Source organism: Thunnus albacares, chromosome 8 (genome assembly GCF_914725855.1).
Source record: "Thunnus albacares chromosome 8, fThuAlb1.1, whole genome shotgun sequence".
In the NCBI taxonomy this organism is placed as follows: Eukaryota; Metazoa; Chordata; class Actinopteri; order Scombriformes; family Scombridae; genus Thunnus; species Thunnus albacares.
The window spans coordinates 11467586-11482537 of record NC_058113.1 but is presented as its reverse complement, the minus strand read 5'-3'; the positions used below and the strand labels follow the sequence as shown (position 1 = coordinate 11482537).

The window sequence follows — 14952 nt, the reverse complement described above, 5'->3', positions numbered from 1 at the left end:
AATTGAATAGGTAGGAAACAGAAGTTTCTACTGGTACACGCCCACTCTAGTAAGCTATCATTGGGCCATGCTGTGAAAAGCAATAGCTCAGGACACCACTAATGTAACTGGAATGGAATGCAACCCCATTTTTTTTACCCACCGCCGCTGCATTAGCTACATGTGCTTTAACGCAAAATATGCACAAAGCCCAGATAAGATACTAAAGACACTCACAGCACAGGCAACAGTGAAAGGTAAGGAAAATGGCAGCATATGTTTGTCCTTCTGGCTATGAATTATGGAGTAGGTACCTGTCGTCTTTGCTTTGTGGCGGCACAGGCCTTCTGAGATTCTGGGCTCTGACAGCATACACAAGCCTCATTTACAGAAACCAGAGGGATTGTATGACAGCACAGACATATATATTTTTAATGACCCATTATCACAGTGAAATTGCATCAGCCCTTTTGGCAGGGACTATGTGGCTGCACCTTGGCACAAGCTGCATACAGTGCATTAAGCTTCTATCTTGGGTAAAAGCTCCCTCTGTGGATTGAAGGCTGTAAGTATTGGTCACTTCAAGAGAGAAGAAAGGGGGAAAAAGAGGACAAGGATGTATAACTGACTTCTTTTAGTTGCTGCACTCTTTCTCCACTTTTAGTTACTTATTTTTTTTTTTTTTTGCTAGGGTCTTTATCATCACTTTTACTTGTTGACTCTTGGAACAGCATACAGAACTCTTTAGGGGGCGTATCTGACAACTAGCACAAGCCACTGCACTGACACAATGGGTACCCAGAATCTCATCAACTTGAAAACCACAGGTTGTCAAATCCAGTCAATGCAGTAAACTGTGTGCTCGACACACTCAAATCTGACAGAGGCAGACTCTCTAATTACATATCCACAGACGTGCACCTGTGGAGCCTTATAGCAAAAATGCATCACAAGTCAATGTAGGGCCGGAAAACAGCGTACAGTTCATATTGGGTTAATCACATTCTGTCTAGTGTATACACTGTAAGCTGAAGCAGACAGACAAGGTAATGGTTTTTGTGTGGGATGTAGCAAGTCATGTACTGAGGTGGCCCCAGGCATAATCTTACTCTCCAGCGAACATCACTGATGAGTCAACAATCAGCCCCCAGGGTCAACGTTTTTATAATCGTTCTCAGCAGCCCTCAGTTCTCTCTCCCTCTGTCTCATTCCCTGTCTCACTCATTATAATTCTCTCTCTCATTATCACCCTCTCCATCGAACTTGTTCTCTCTGAGACTTCCACACTGAGCCAAGATCTATGTGCCTCTTTCTCAGAGTTAGACTCACTCCCTTTACCTCTTGCAGTCTCCACAGTCTCTCTCACTCATTCTCTGTCCATCTTGTTACAGCCCAGATTTATTACTGCAATCTGTCAGTGCTCCTGTCTCGCCTCCTGACACATTCTGTGGCAACCATTATGCATATGTTGTTGTTAGTATTATATAGACTCATACACTGGAGCCATAAAAAGCCTAGGGCAGAGGTGAGTGAATGTTGTGTCTATGAAATCGAATTCACCAATGATTCATTATAAGCATCCTTCCAGTGAGACACTACCATAGGATGAAATACAACTTTTGCAAAGTTAACCACAATTATGTTGGTTATTCCATTTACTTCAAAAATTTGGACCAGAGTTAGAGTTAGAGTTAGGTTAATACAGTGATACTACTGCTACAAGTTACAAGGAAAGCATTAGCAGATAGCCTCGATTTTCAACTTAAGACTCTGACAATCATCTCGTTTTTGAAAAGATTTTTATATCCAGAGTTGATTTCAAAGGTTATCTACAAAGTAAATTATCTTTGGAGTGAATATAGATGTGGGTTTCTACATCTCATTGGGAATAGTTGCATCATCCAACTCAAACCAAAAAAGAGCACGCTTTGCTTTGCAAAAAAGAAAAAAGAAAAAATCACATTCACAAAGGAGACAGCACAGAGCAAACAAATCCTTGAGGCTAAATGCAAACCATAAAAACTTACAATAAAAAAAATCAATTTAAAGTTTTTTATAGAAGAATAGTTTTGAATATTTGTCAAAGATAAGTGTACGTCCACTTGTTTCTTTTAATTTCATTTTTCCTGTGCGCCTGCACATGTGGGATTTTATCTTGTCAAAATATGTTGCCCGTCAGTTTCCTTACCATACTCTGCTGGAAGTATGGAACCAAAAAAAGTTATACACTGGCCACTGAACTTGGTGTAAACAAGAGTGAATTCCTGTGGGGCAGTGTATGTCAGTATGTTTACAAGCAGTGCCCAAGGCGAAGGTTGAGTGCCATGAATAATTCATCTCTTTAAGGAAGAAGCAGAGATTGTTTGAAATATGACTACAACCATTATTTCTGACAGAATAATTAAACATTAAAGGGCAAGACAGATGAACGTTGTACCTTAATGATATCTGAATGGTGCAAAGTAAAATAAGCTATGCACAGAGCTGAATAACTGCTGAGGTACCAAGAAATGATGGCTCACAAATGAATGTAAAGCTTTTTTTTATGACTTTTTAAGACGACAACTTTGCTCACATTGTGTTTTAAGCACTGGTGTCTGCTGCCAGCTCTTTTTTTCTGATCATTTTTATGATCAATAACTGGGATACAGTACATAAATGCATATGTTAACATGTATGCACTTCTAAATCTGTAAGGATAAGAGAACAAACCAGATAAACAAATTGTAAATATACCGTCTGTCATGTAGGACTTGTAAAAAGACACAAAATGATTTGTATGACTGAGGCGATGCTTCAGGCATTATGTGCATTCATTATGTAAGTATCAGCTGCAAAAGGTAGCATGGCAAAATGAGGTCCAAAGGAAAACACATACAGAGAGGTATGTACCTATCCACAGTATTTGTTTAGTTATCCAGACAGAAACCATGACAGCTTGGGTAATAATACAGTAAATCTATACAAACTGTATTATTATCACACTAAACAAAAAATCTGCCAACATCCAACACATGTATAAACATTCCCCATACTTTTTAAGCTACCTTTCAACCTGTTAAAGAATCTTAAAACACGCTGTGTAAACCTGTGCTTTTAGGCAAACCAGCAGCAGAAGACAAAACAAAGAAAAGGAAATGTGGCGGATTATGACGTCAGCATTGGTCCTGTACTGTATGTATGTATGCAAAAATCTTATTATAAAAAGAAAAGAAAAAAAGAAAATCAAAGTCCTGCATAAGGTGATGGTTTGCACTGCAGGGTTTGGCCATAACAGCTGTTAAGTTGCAAGTTGCTCTGTGCAACTAGATTTGGACCGCTATCAATTATTTGGTTTGGTCTGGCTGCCCACCACCTGGTTGGCAACCAGCTTCTTACTGTTACTTAAAAACAAACTACAGCAAAAAAAGATTGCTAAATTCCTCACCATTGGTGTAGAATCGTCTATCCAAGAAAAAGCTTTTTCTTTACTCTTGTAGAGTGTACAGTCACTGCTTGAGCCATGTGCACAAGCAACAAGAGAACCAAATGTAAAAACAACCAAAACTAAGTGACTTACTAACTGACACTCCTGATCACAAATGGCAAAGCTGAAAATTGAAGGAAGAGTCCTCTTTTTTCACAACCTGTAATAATACTCTAAGATATAACTGTCAAGACCTGGGAACATGACATTGTAGACAGTGACATGAAATCTAGGTTATCCTAGAAAACCCTCTCAAAAGTGTTCATTATTTCCTCAAATATGCCCAACACTTTCCAGTCTTGCCTTGTTTTCTCCATTTCCAGATCAAATATAGCTGTCATCTGACAAACACTGATAAAGTACAGATCTGGTCAGGCTTAGTGTATAGAACATAATGATTTTCCCTAATGCAATTTACCCCAATAATTCATGAGGCTACCTTGTAAATATGCAGTCCAATTTGAGAAATATCTGTCTATCACTGTAAATTTTATTTTGTATTATTAATAATGCTAGGCCACTTACCTTTAGTGAAAAACATTTTATGATTCTGAACAATTTAAACATAGTTTTCATTCTGGGATTTAACAGCTTATGGCTGCTTGCCAATCTGGCAACCATCAGTCAAACATAATGTCAGGCAGTGTACTGGCACTAAGTTTATTATAATATTCTCATAATAAACATGAAGAGCACATGGTTTAATTGATTTTAAGTGGACTGCTTCCCATTCTTTTCTGAGATGTAACACAGTGTGCTTACAACATACTTCAACTATTCAGAATCATTTTACAATACTTATATCTATACCAAGGTCTGTCTAAACCCCCGCAGCTACACCTTGACAGCAAAAGACATACATCCACATAACACTGCAACGCCTCCCCCCTGGAGTAAAACTCTAAGGTCATTGGACCAGTGTCATGACATGATATTTCCAAGTGAGCTTTTCCTGCCAGTTCAACCAGGCTGATACGATGTGTTGAAGGCTTATGGTATGCAATTGGTCATATAAGGGACAGATTAAGACACACATTTCATACTCCCTAAGGTAATTTCAATTACCTGTATACTATACACTGAAATGTGATCTCTGCTATCACACTGCCTATAGGCTAGACTCAACTGCCAAGCTGCATCAGTGAAAAATAATTTCTCTCTATACAGTTCAATCAAAAGATTAAAAAAAATAATGTTTTGGATCTAACACAGTATATAATGCTTGGCCATATTGTAAATGTAATTTAACTCAATATTAGTAAAATGTCCTAATTCAGTTAAAATAATAAAATAATATACTGTATACTGTATTACAAGTCAGTGTTCAGTTTTCTAAAGGCACCTACATATGCAAATAAGATCAGTTTTGTTAATTGTCCTTACAGCGAAAAACTGCAGACAACTTGTTTCACACCACTAGGGATGTGATGTCAGTGCAAGGACATTTAGTGTTCTGGCTTGAGCTTCTATATGAAAGATTCAAATATTACTAGTGAAATGAAGGGCACATGGTTTAATTTAGGAAATTTAGAATTTCTTGTTAAATCATAGTAGTGTTCATAGTAATGTTGTAGTTCCAACATTTTCAATTTGCTCTACCCAAGCTGTGAGTCCCAGTTGCTTTGTTATACTACTACTCAGAATATATTACCCTCAAGCCACGCCACAGCAATCTTTTTCATCATCAGTGGGACTTTTCAATAGCCTCTGTGTCTGCACTCCTTGGAATAAATCCGCAGGCCCAGGTGGGAATGTTGCTTGGCGACTTCCACACTCCATTAAGCTTTTGCAGGCAGTTTAAGCAAAGGCTGCATTTGTATGCAATATTTATAGAAAAAAAAACCTGTGGGTTCCTGGACTCCATGAGCAGTGGAAGATGGCAACAGAGGATGTACACTGTCGGGCTGGATCATCACACAGGGGATTAATCTGTGTTTCATAAGCAAGGGGCTTTACTGAATAAAAACCTCTGCCTACGATTTCGGCAGCTCTTTATGACCAACATGGAATATTGAGAAGGGGCGCATCAAGGTCTTCTAGAGATCTTTGTTGAATTATGTATATACAGAGGCGCTTAGATAAACTGAGACCTGTGAATTTGCTAGCTCTGTCTGCTTCCCACAGCACTCCCAGGCTTGACCTTCCTCTCCATTGCCTACAGTACAGAGAATTTTTCATGTCAACACAATCAATTTTAGTTCAGCCTGGTCCTATTCTGATTTCACGCCTCTTGCTAGAGCCCAAAACACTGCCATTCTTCAGGTGGTGTTTCAACTCACGCATCAGAGTGGGGAGCAGCCAGAAGAGGTGCAGCGGTGTTGGTATAGAAATCTAACATGTATACCAGTGGCCTTTACTGAGTTCACTTGTGTTATAAATGGGCCAATTCAGTTGTCAGATATGAAGAAAGTATACAGAGATTGAATATTGATCCAGCAGCAGAAACGTATTTACAGTAACCTGAGTGTCAATGACTGCAACCATCAAACATACCAATTCAAACTTACAAAACACTAATATGCATGAAACACAAATTTATGCAAGTCTGAGTACTTTGTTTGGTAGTACTCTGTTACCTATGACCAGCTTTGAGAGTAAGCCCTTCACTTACACCTACACACTATTCTCTATCCTCATCATTAACTTTTGCAGAAACCAGCCTCCTCTTCCTGCTACATGTTTGAAGTAAAAATATTCCTGGATATCTGCGCTACATGAGCAGGAACTAAATGGACTTTTCTGCAACTCACTGGAAATAATGCTTGAAATGCTTACCAAAGTCACCCGGGACAAAGATGTCATATACACAGCTCTGGCCTTTGGTGTAATTATGTGGGTAGTTTGGGGACAGCACAGTTCCCTCTGAACCTGTGAAGTGACCTCCGCAGGGAGCTGTGGAGACAGGAAGGGAAGCAACAGAGAAGCACAATTTACAAATGTGAAACAACCAGCTTACAATACCTGGGGAAAGAAGGCAATAAGATACAATCAGCAAATTCATTTTAACTGGCACAAGTGTAAAGGTAAGCAGTTCATATCACAAAATGAGATGAAAAGTCACCTTTGAACTTTGAGCTGCTGACAAATATAATTTTGACCAAAATAATTTGACATTTGAGAAACACTTTGGGAACATTTTCAAAGGGAAACTGACCTGCAAACAGACAGAAAAGGAAGCCTGAGTTGTGTTTACAGGGTTAAAACCCAAGAGGGACACAACCAGTGAGGAAAAGTATTTTTTGCCTTCAAAATATATAAAAACACCATCAATCAACAAAACACACCATCACAAAAGTTCCGCACGCCAGCAACTTTAATCAGGCCATATCACCCGGCAGCATGTTTTGCGAGACTCACAAGCAACTCTTCAGCTGAAAGAGGCTTTCAGTCAGGAAGTCCAGTTTCTCTTGTTTTAAAGTTGATAGATTATTATTAAAAAAACTTGAAATTGTTGTAATTCTAATAATTAAAAAAATATACAAGCCATGTTGTAATATGCATTATGGGGTTTGTGCTGCTAAAGCAGTAGTAAGGTATACAGGCACCATCCAGGAGGATTCCAAACCCTGTCCTCAAAAACTAAACTAAAATTATACCTCTGCATGTTTGTATCTCACAAACTTTTACTTGCACCACCATCATAGTGTCAGCAGAGGTTCAACTGGCAACTAGGTGCATTAATATAAACTGTGGTCTGTCCTGTTCCTGCGTCAAGTCTTAAAGGCCGAATGAGTAGGACTTTCCTAAAAAACAATGTATGAACTCATACATAAATAATCCCTCTCAATCATCACTTGTGACTCACTAGAAGTGTCGGTGTCTATATCTGCAGAGATTCTGCCCTTTGCCTGTATTTTCTTATTTTGCTGTGTTCGTGACGTTTCTGGATGTCAGCCTTTGGGCAGTGGGTGTGTGTAGCCCCCAGCCAATAACAGCGTGCAGGGTGCAGAGTCTGTGAAAACATAGTGGCATTACGCAGCACTGGAGGATAGCGCCTCTGGTGTCGTTGAGCTGGGGAGGATGAGGCTAACTTTGAATGTTGTGTTTACAAACTGCAACTGAGAAATCCTACTCATTCTGCCTTTAAGCTGTTAATGATGTGCCTAATTTGCCAAGAGGCCCTCTAACGCAGTTGCCTCAGACCTTACGGACAAGCCGTCAGGTGGGGGAGCCTCGACTGTAAACAAACACACACTCATTTGTCGGAGGGAAGCTGTCAACCAGCTGCTCTGAACCCCCTGTGGCCCACACAATGCACATGTCACTGCTGTTTCATTGAGCAGCACAGGAGAAGATGAAAAAAAAGGGAGCAGAGGCGCTAATGTAGAAAGATGGATCAGCAATTTATCCGTGTTTAGTTGTTGGAGTAGCAAGAGGCATGTAATCAAATATATGTGACGACAGCAAGTGGGATTCTGATTCAAGTTGATTTGTCATACAGGATGGGAGCCATGGTGCTGTGGTGGTTGAGGAATTTGAGAATATTGTTAGTGGGAAGGGGGGGCACACTGAACTGTCAATCTACAGCAGGTGAGAGCAGCACTAAGGGAAGGAAGGGATTCTCAAGATAAGCTTTAATGGTTTCATTCTGACAAGTGAGTGTAGAGCTAAGGAGAAGTTGGCACAATGTAAAACTTAAAATCCTTCAGTGAACTGTAACAGACTGAAGGGTAGGAATAAAAAGAAAAAAAGTGAGTTATTATTGAAATCTATATGTGATGATATTAACACACCATTTGCCATATAATATGTCACTGTATTAGGTTGAACTTCAAGAGAGCTCAGATTATCTTCACAATCAAAACATTTCAAGCAAAATATGTGTCCTTAAAAACCTGACAATGCTGTACGATTTCAAACAGAGAGGCAGCTGCAAATAAAGTGGTAACAATGTTTTTTTAGATTTTAAATGGATTACATTTGAATGATATTGACCAGGCCCTGCAGTCCACTTCATTTAGACAGTCACGGGAGCTGATGGAGCAGTTACAGCACAGTAGAACAAATCTAATGTACTGAGGGGTAAATGTTTGAGATGCTAAAATATAGACAGAGAGTGGATTCGATGGAAATTAAAAGAAAAAATTGGAAAAATTGATTTTTGAGCTTTATGCACACTGTCAAGCCAGGGAAAAAAACAATAGATATATCTGATTTTTTTTTACATAAATACACAAAATAAAAAAAACATTTGATATCGATCAACATATGTACCCATACTGATATTTCTGTGATAAGATCATTTCAGCCAATAATGTAAGCCTGCCAATGTATTGTCCTGGCTCTAGTTAAGATGTAATCCTTATTCTGAAATGCAAATCTTTTGTACATAAAGTATATTATATTTGATTACAGGAAATGGTTAAACAGACATCATTTTCAGCATTTTTTTTAATTAAAGTGTGATTGTGGATATCCAACATAGCATTCAACAACAAAGCGCTCAGTTAGAATGAGTCTCTTTTGTGCTTACTGACTTTTTTGATCAACATTATGTTTTGCTTGTTTGGGATATATCATCAACTTGAGCTAATTGCTAAATAATGTTAAAGAACAAGAGCTAGAAGAGCTAGTCATATGTTGAGGCAGCTGAAGCGATTAGATTTAGCCTTAAGACTGTTAAGTCATCAGTTGAAATTTGGTCTCAAAGTGAAAATACTTAATGGATAGTTGCTGATGGACCCTTTGGTAAAGCACATAACCCCTGGGCTGTTCAGTGAAGTTACACAGGTGCCAACTGTAGAAGTAATAGGTCCCTGGTGTAAGAGAAGGTGCCTCTATTCCCCACTGCTGAAAACGAGAGCTGAATTTTAATTCACTCTTGGCAGATTAAATACGTTGAGGAATATTAAAAACGGTGTAAAGCTACGGAGAGGAGAGGTTCTGGATAGTTATCTTGAAACTCCTCAAATCTTTTCTCAATTCTGTCCTTGACACTGTGATCACTGATACTGCAAAGCTCTGTGAAATACCTACACTGTAGATCTAGCTGTGAATAATAAACAATGAATTATTGGTATATTATTTTATTTGCAATATACTATTCAGTTGTAAAACTATAACATTCTAACAACTATGAAATTGACTATTTTCTCAACCAGTTTATGTCAAGACTTTATAAAAGTGTCTCAACTAACAAATGTTGTAGACCAGTTAGAGTCTATATACCAATCAAATACTGTGGCTTTTACCCTTCAGTTAATTAGGTTATTTTATTTTGCCCTACCATAAAGGTTGCCTCACTTCCTGTGAAGTTGGGGCCGTGCATATCATGAATGTGTTAACAATGCTTTTTTGTTTCCAGCCGATATTACACTGTTTAGATTAAATGAAACTGAAGGTTGTAATTTAGACACGTGTTAGTAACACTAGAACAAGGCATTATCAGATTATCCTTATTAACACAAACCCAACAGTGGGTACAATTTGAACATAGTAAGAGCAAAAGTGGCAAAAGTCAAGACAGTAAAGCGCAAGTAAAAAATTGTCTACAGGTTTAAAGATACATGAAGAAAACATAATATTAAGCTTCTCACATTTGTACAAATTGATGTCATTAACCTCTTGAGGATGTCAAAAAACACAGTGTGTTTTTTTGGGAATGGCCATCCATTCAAGACATAGTTTAGCTGTGTTTTGGGACACTGAAGTCATTTTAATGGTATTGCAATCTGACCTCCCTTCTGTTCTGTTTTTCTAACAACTCCACCAGGTTAGAGACACTAAATTGTTCTTATACATCACAGTGACATTTCTGACATTAACTCATAGCTGTTTCACTAGTGCTGAACTACTGTTCTCTACACAAGTTTTTCATTTTATTTGCAGCCACAGTATACAGTTGAAAACTGACAATGGATCTACAATGATTTAAGTGCTGTGCATCAATAACATAGAATTCTCTACTCTGAGTTAAATTTCCTTGCATTTCATAAGAGGAGTGTCCGCCACAGTTCAGCTTATTTTTACACAGCACAGTCCTGGTATCACATAGTATCAGATATTGACCAAAACAGCTGGAGTGTAGTTCTCTACTACTCAGGCCTTCTGTTATTGTCAAAATGCTGCCTCTCACCTTGACAGCTTGGTTTGGCTCTGTCCCACTCTGGTCTCTTGCTGTTGCCCATGACACACGTCAGAGTGGAGTAGCCCTGCAGCAGGTATCCAGCCTCACAGTGGAATGTCACCATAGATCCCAGCTTGTAGTCAGTGCCCATTCTAGTGCCATTCATCACATTCCCTGGATCAAAACAGGCCTCCCGCAGTTTTGCTGCCAATCAAAGAGCAAAGCTTTTAGAACAGTGACAACTGTCAAAAATGAAAGGGCTTTCAAATTGAGCAGAATGAGGTATAAATATTGATACAGGCTGCTAGGGTTTCTTTATTAACTTTGTTTATGTATTTATTCATCTTTATTTAAATTTGGTATTTAACTGTGTTATTAAAAAGTATTATATCAGCAGAGATAAACATGGTGGAAATGGATAAGTTTGAATCGGAGGCTATTCTCATAACTGGTATCAACATTAGAAAAGCAGATGTGCACAATAGCATACTTCAAAGAGATTATAATCTAATTTATTTATATATACAGTATATATAACTTAATTCCTTGCTGTAATACAGAAACATATTCAGTGAAAATTTTATAGAATCCCACTTGCACAGGCCTTTAAGTACCTTTGTATTCCAAATGAAAGCCGGTGTAGCTCACAGAGCCGTCGCTACGAAATGCCAAGTACATGAAGTTGGAAGTGCTCTCGATCTTCTCAGGAAGTTTACTGTCTTGGAAACTGCCAATCAGATGAGCGCTGCTGTCTGGTCCATCGTAGATATACAAGAAATCATAGTTGGGCTCAATGCTGAAGCTGTGACAAGTGAAAGAAACAGACAAATGAGAGATAAAACAGTTATTATTTTGCCAAGTCTTAACCACCAGATTTTACAGATTGTATGAGAGATTTAGAATGCATTAGGGTTTCAAAATGAGAGTGTGCACCGCAGTGCTAGAAGTGAGTCATGCCAAGTGATTTGTTTTGCATCTCCAGACAAAGAGATAAAAAAAGATATCTCCCCCAAGAGGTGAAAAGAGATTAAATTGTTGTGACACTGCGGTGGCACAAAATCTTCCCAGACGGCAATGGCAATGCAGTGTGAAAAGATCGTTTCATATCGTAGCGCTGTATATCAAATCACATGCCGCAGTGAGAGAGAGAGGAGCATTTGTTTTCAAAATAATGAGCGTGGTTTATGACAAAAATGTAAATAGCTTGGAGATAATTGCATTTGAGTTGGATCAAGGCAACTCCAATTTAAAATCATAACTCCATCCTTTCATTTGGCATTCCCAGGAGAGAAAGCGGCATTGTGCTAACTCTATTAGATGTTTGTTTTGAAGGACAAAGTTGTGGAAAAAAAAAAAAAACAAAAAAAAAACTTGGTGATTTTCTCTCCTTCACCTCACGAAGCAGCAAAGTGGGCGGGAGTGCAGAAAGAGCAAACGCTCCTTCTTTCGCCCTACAGAAATGACTAAAAAAATAATATTCAACAGTCAACACTAAGACTGCCCTCAGGCCCTTCTAGCTTTGCCAGTCTTGCTGCTACATGCTTAGATTGCAATTAATAATGTAAAGCTTACAGTCTGAATATCATTCAGCATAGGAAATGAGCTGCACTCATATCACAACTCTTCCTGGAATATAGAGTATTCATCCAGAAATCTTATTTCACCACATTTCAGCAGAGTGGCAGCAATACCTGCCCTCAAGGCATCTGTAGAAGTACAAATGCTTTTTCACTATCTCCCAACACACCTGGACTCAAACTTAGGTTCTTTGCTTAACACACATGGCCAACTTTGCTCAATACTATGATGTTATAGTTGGTTCCACCACAGAAAACAAGCAATTCCATGGCACAACCTGAGCCACTGTGCATCCACTGAGAACTGACTCCATTCTGTTTCAGGTAGGTTACAAACATACCACAGGCTGAGGGAAAGCTTCATCTTGTAAGCTACTGGACCATGTACTTAAGGGACAACACTGGTTTTTTTTCCCAATGTCTTCAGTTTTTTAAAAAAAGACCTGAGCCACTGTTCATATCCTGCAGAAACCTTAAATTCTTGGATTTCCTTTTCTAATAATTGTTTTAAATAACTTCAATCATATAAACAATGTTTTAAAATCCTGTGTTTTAAAATGCAAAGTATGCAACTGTGTAACTCTTTTTTACATTTCATCTAGCCATTAAGACATCCACTGTTACCAAAAATCCATTTTTTAGTTTTGTTTTGCTTTATGAACTCAGTCAAAGCAACTAATTAAAGCAACTAACTCATGACTAGATCTTTCACTGTGACATCACCTGAGAGGCTGCAGCTCAAATATCTGTGCATTTCTGTGCTGGTCAGGCTGCTGCTGACAGGATTTTCATCAAATGATACCTGACAGTCACAAACAGATGGGTTGGACAAGCTATGGCTAATGTACCTTATGAATAATGTTCATGTCTTCATGATATATATGCAATAATACCTCTGCTCCTGATCCATTCTTTGAAAAGGGAGGGATGGCATTAAATAGTTAATATCTCTCCCACTAATTCAAAAGAAGATTAATGTTTGGATTAAATGCAGAACAATTTTATTACTTAAGCTGAGCTGTCAGTGACACTTTGGTCCCTCTTTAAAAAGGACCTGAATTCACTCTGAGAGGCACTATCACCCACAGTAATTGAGTTGTTTAATTAAATGACATGTCTGAGCAATGATCACAAATTAGTTAACACCTGAAATTTAAATATAATATCAACTGACTGATCTTAGTTTTGCCCAGTGAAGTTGTTTTCAAATCTGTGAGCTTTAAACTGTAAATACTAACGGCTTCAGATCCTCCACAGTTCACTGACTCCACTACTGCTGCTGCTGCTGTCGGCTGCAGCTAGTCCACAATGCGTAACACAGTTTGAAATTGAGGGTTGCCAGGTAATGAAGTTGAGTAACTCCCATCTGTTTTTTCACTCTTTATCGTAACTTTTTGCAGAAAACACACAAACCTGGAAACTCTGCACAGGCAAGATGGTTCTATGATTGGTAAAAATATTGGTAGGGACAATTCAGCAACACTTTGACATTAGTAGGGACATGTCCCTACTGTCCACACCTAAATCCCATGAAATAAAGTAAAATGTATATTACAGTAGCTCACATTACCTGATGAAAGCCAAGGAAATGACATAGTCTGAGTGGACAGCAATGAGCCAGTCACAGTCTTTGCTGTGCGGGTAGGGGTGTGGGTAGTTGGGAGAGAGGATGAATCCTGAAGATCCAGTCACATTCCCACCACAAGGAGCTTGAGAATAAAAAAGGAATTTAAAAAGGAAGAGATAGATGAGAAAGATGCACACAGTAACGACAAAGAAAGACATTCAATGTCCCTGACCTGCTGCAAACATCTTTAGATGAGCTGAATTTCGTTTAAGATAAATGTGCAAAAGAAAGAGCATCTGTAGGTCATAAAATATAACTGACTCAAATTCCATAACCTTTGTCGACCTCCATCAGCAACAACCATCAGGTACTGCAGTAACATAAGGCTAAAAGCCTGGGCATGAGGAGGACTAGACCATTGTTTTCCCAAAGTTGTGATAACAACTGCTATTTTCAGACCCTGGCATTACCAAGGCATAAAGACCAGAAAGTGTTTTAGTGTTCACCAGGTCAGCTGAACACACTCACACACACACACACACACACACACACACACACACACACACACACACACACACACACACACACACACACACACACACACACACACACACACAAACGTGGTAGTTATACATTTCAGGTAAGCATATATAATATATTCAGGCAAAAATATGAATCTCTGTTTGATGACAACTGCTATCAGTTTCTCCAGTTATTCTTTAAACACTCCAAATGCCACAGATGATGAAAATCTTGGTGAAATCTATTCCTCCGTTATGACATTATCTTGATAATGCTCTCAACTATTATTGCTACTTGACTCCTGGAGATCTCATTGAGACTACAAAGATGAAGCAGACATGACACTAACAAGATATTAATACAATTTCAAAAAATCAATTAATAAATATGGAAATTTCTGGTCTGAGACTTAAATGGATGGATTATATTTCTGTGATTTCTTTAATGACATTTTCTTAGTGCCTCAGCATGTCAGGGGATTCTTTTTTGGTGCTAAAATCCCAAAGCCTCACAAAAATCTTTTCTTGTCATTTGTGAGTTTGATAAACTAGCAGCTGTCATGTTTCACTCTGAAGAAGTGTTAGTAACACGCTGATGAGTCTGTTGCCTTAATTTGGTGTGGTACCACTTAAGGAGTATAAGGATAGCTGACATTTACATCAGGGTTTCACTCACACAGATTTGCTTCTTGTGTCATTACATTATGCTGAGTTGTGTGATCCTGTAATTGCATTGTGAGACCTACAAATGTGTAGCTCTTTCCTGGCCAGAAAAA

The 14952-nt window shown here is 38.5% G+C and overlaps 1 protein-coding gene across 7 annotated transcripts in view; it reads right to left on the bottom strand.

Annotated features, from left to right (window-relative positions):
* The window catches only part of LOC122986830 (CUB and sushi domain-containing protein 3-like), a 235381-nt gene that overhangs the window by 119507 nt on the left and 100922 nt on the right, over positions 1–14952 (bottom strand). For all 7 annotated transcript variants that reach the window (XM_044358248.1, XM_044358249.1, XM_044358251.1 and 4 more), the window contains 4 exons: positions 13659–13797; positions 11126–11313; positions 10521–10715; positions 6221–6337 (listed from right to left, as the gene is read on the bottom strand). In XM_044358248.1, the coding sequence (XP_044214183.1) occupies positions 6221–6337; positions 10521–10715; positions 11126–11313; positions 13659–13797 (639 nt within the window). The remainder of the gene's footprint in view (positions 1–6220; positions 6338–10520; positions 10716–11125; positions 11314–13658; positions 13798–14952) is intronic.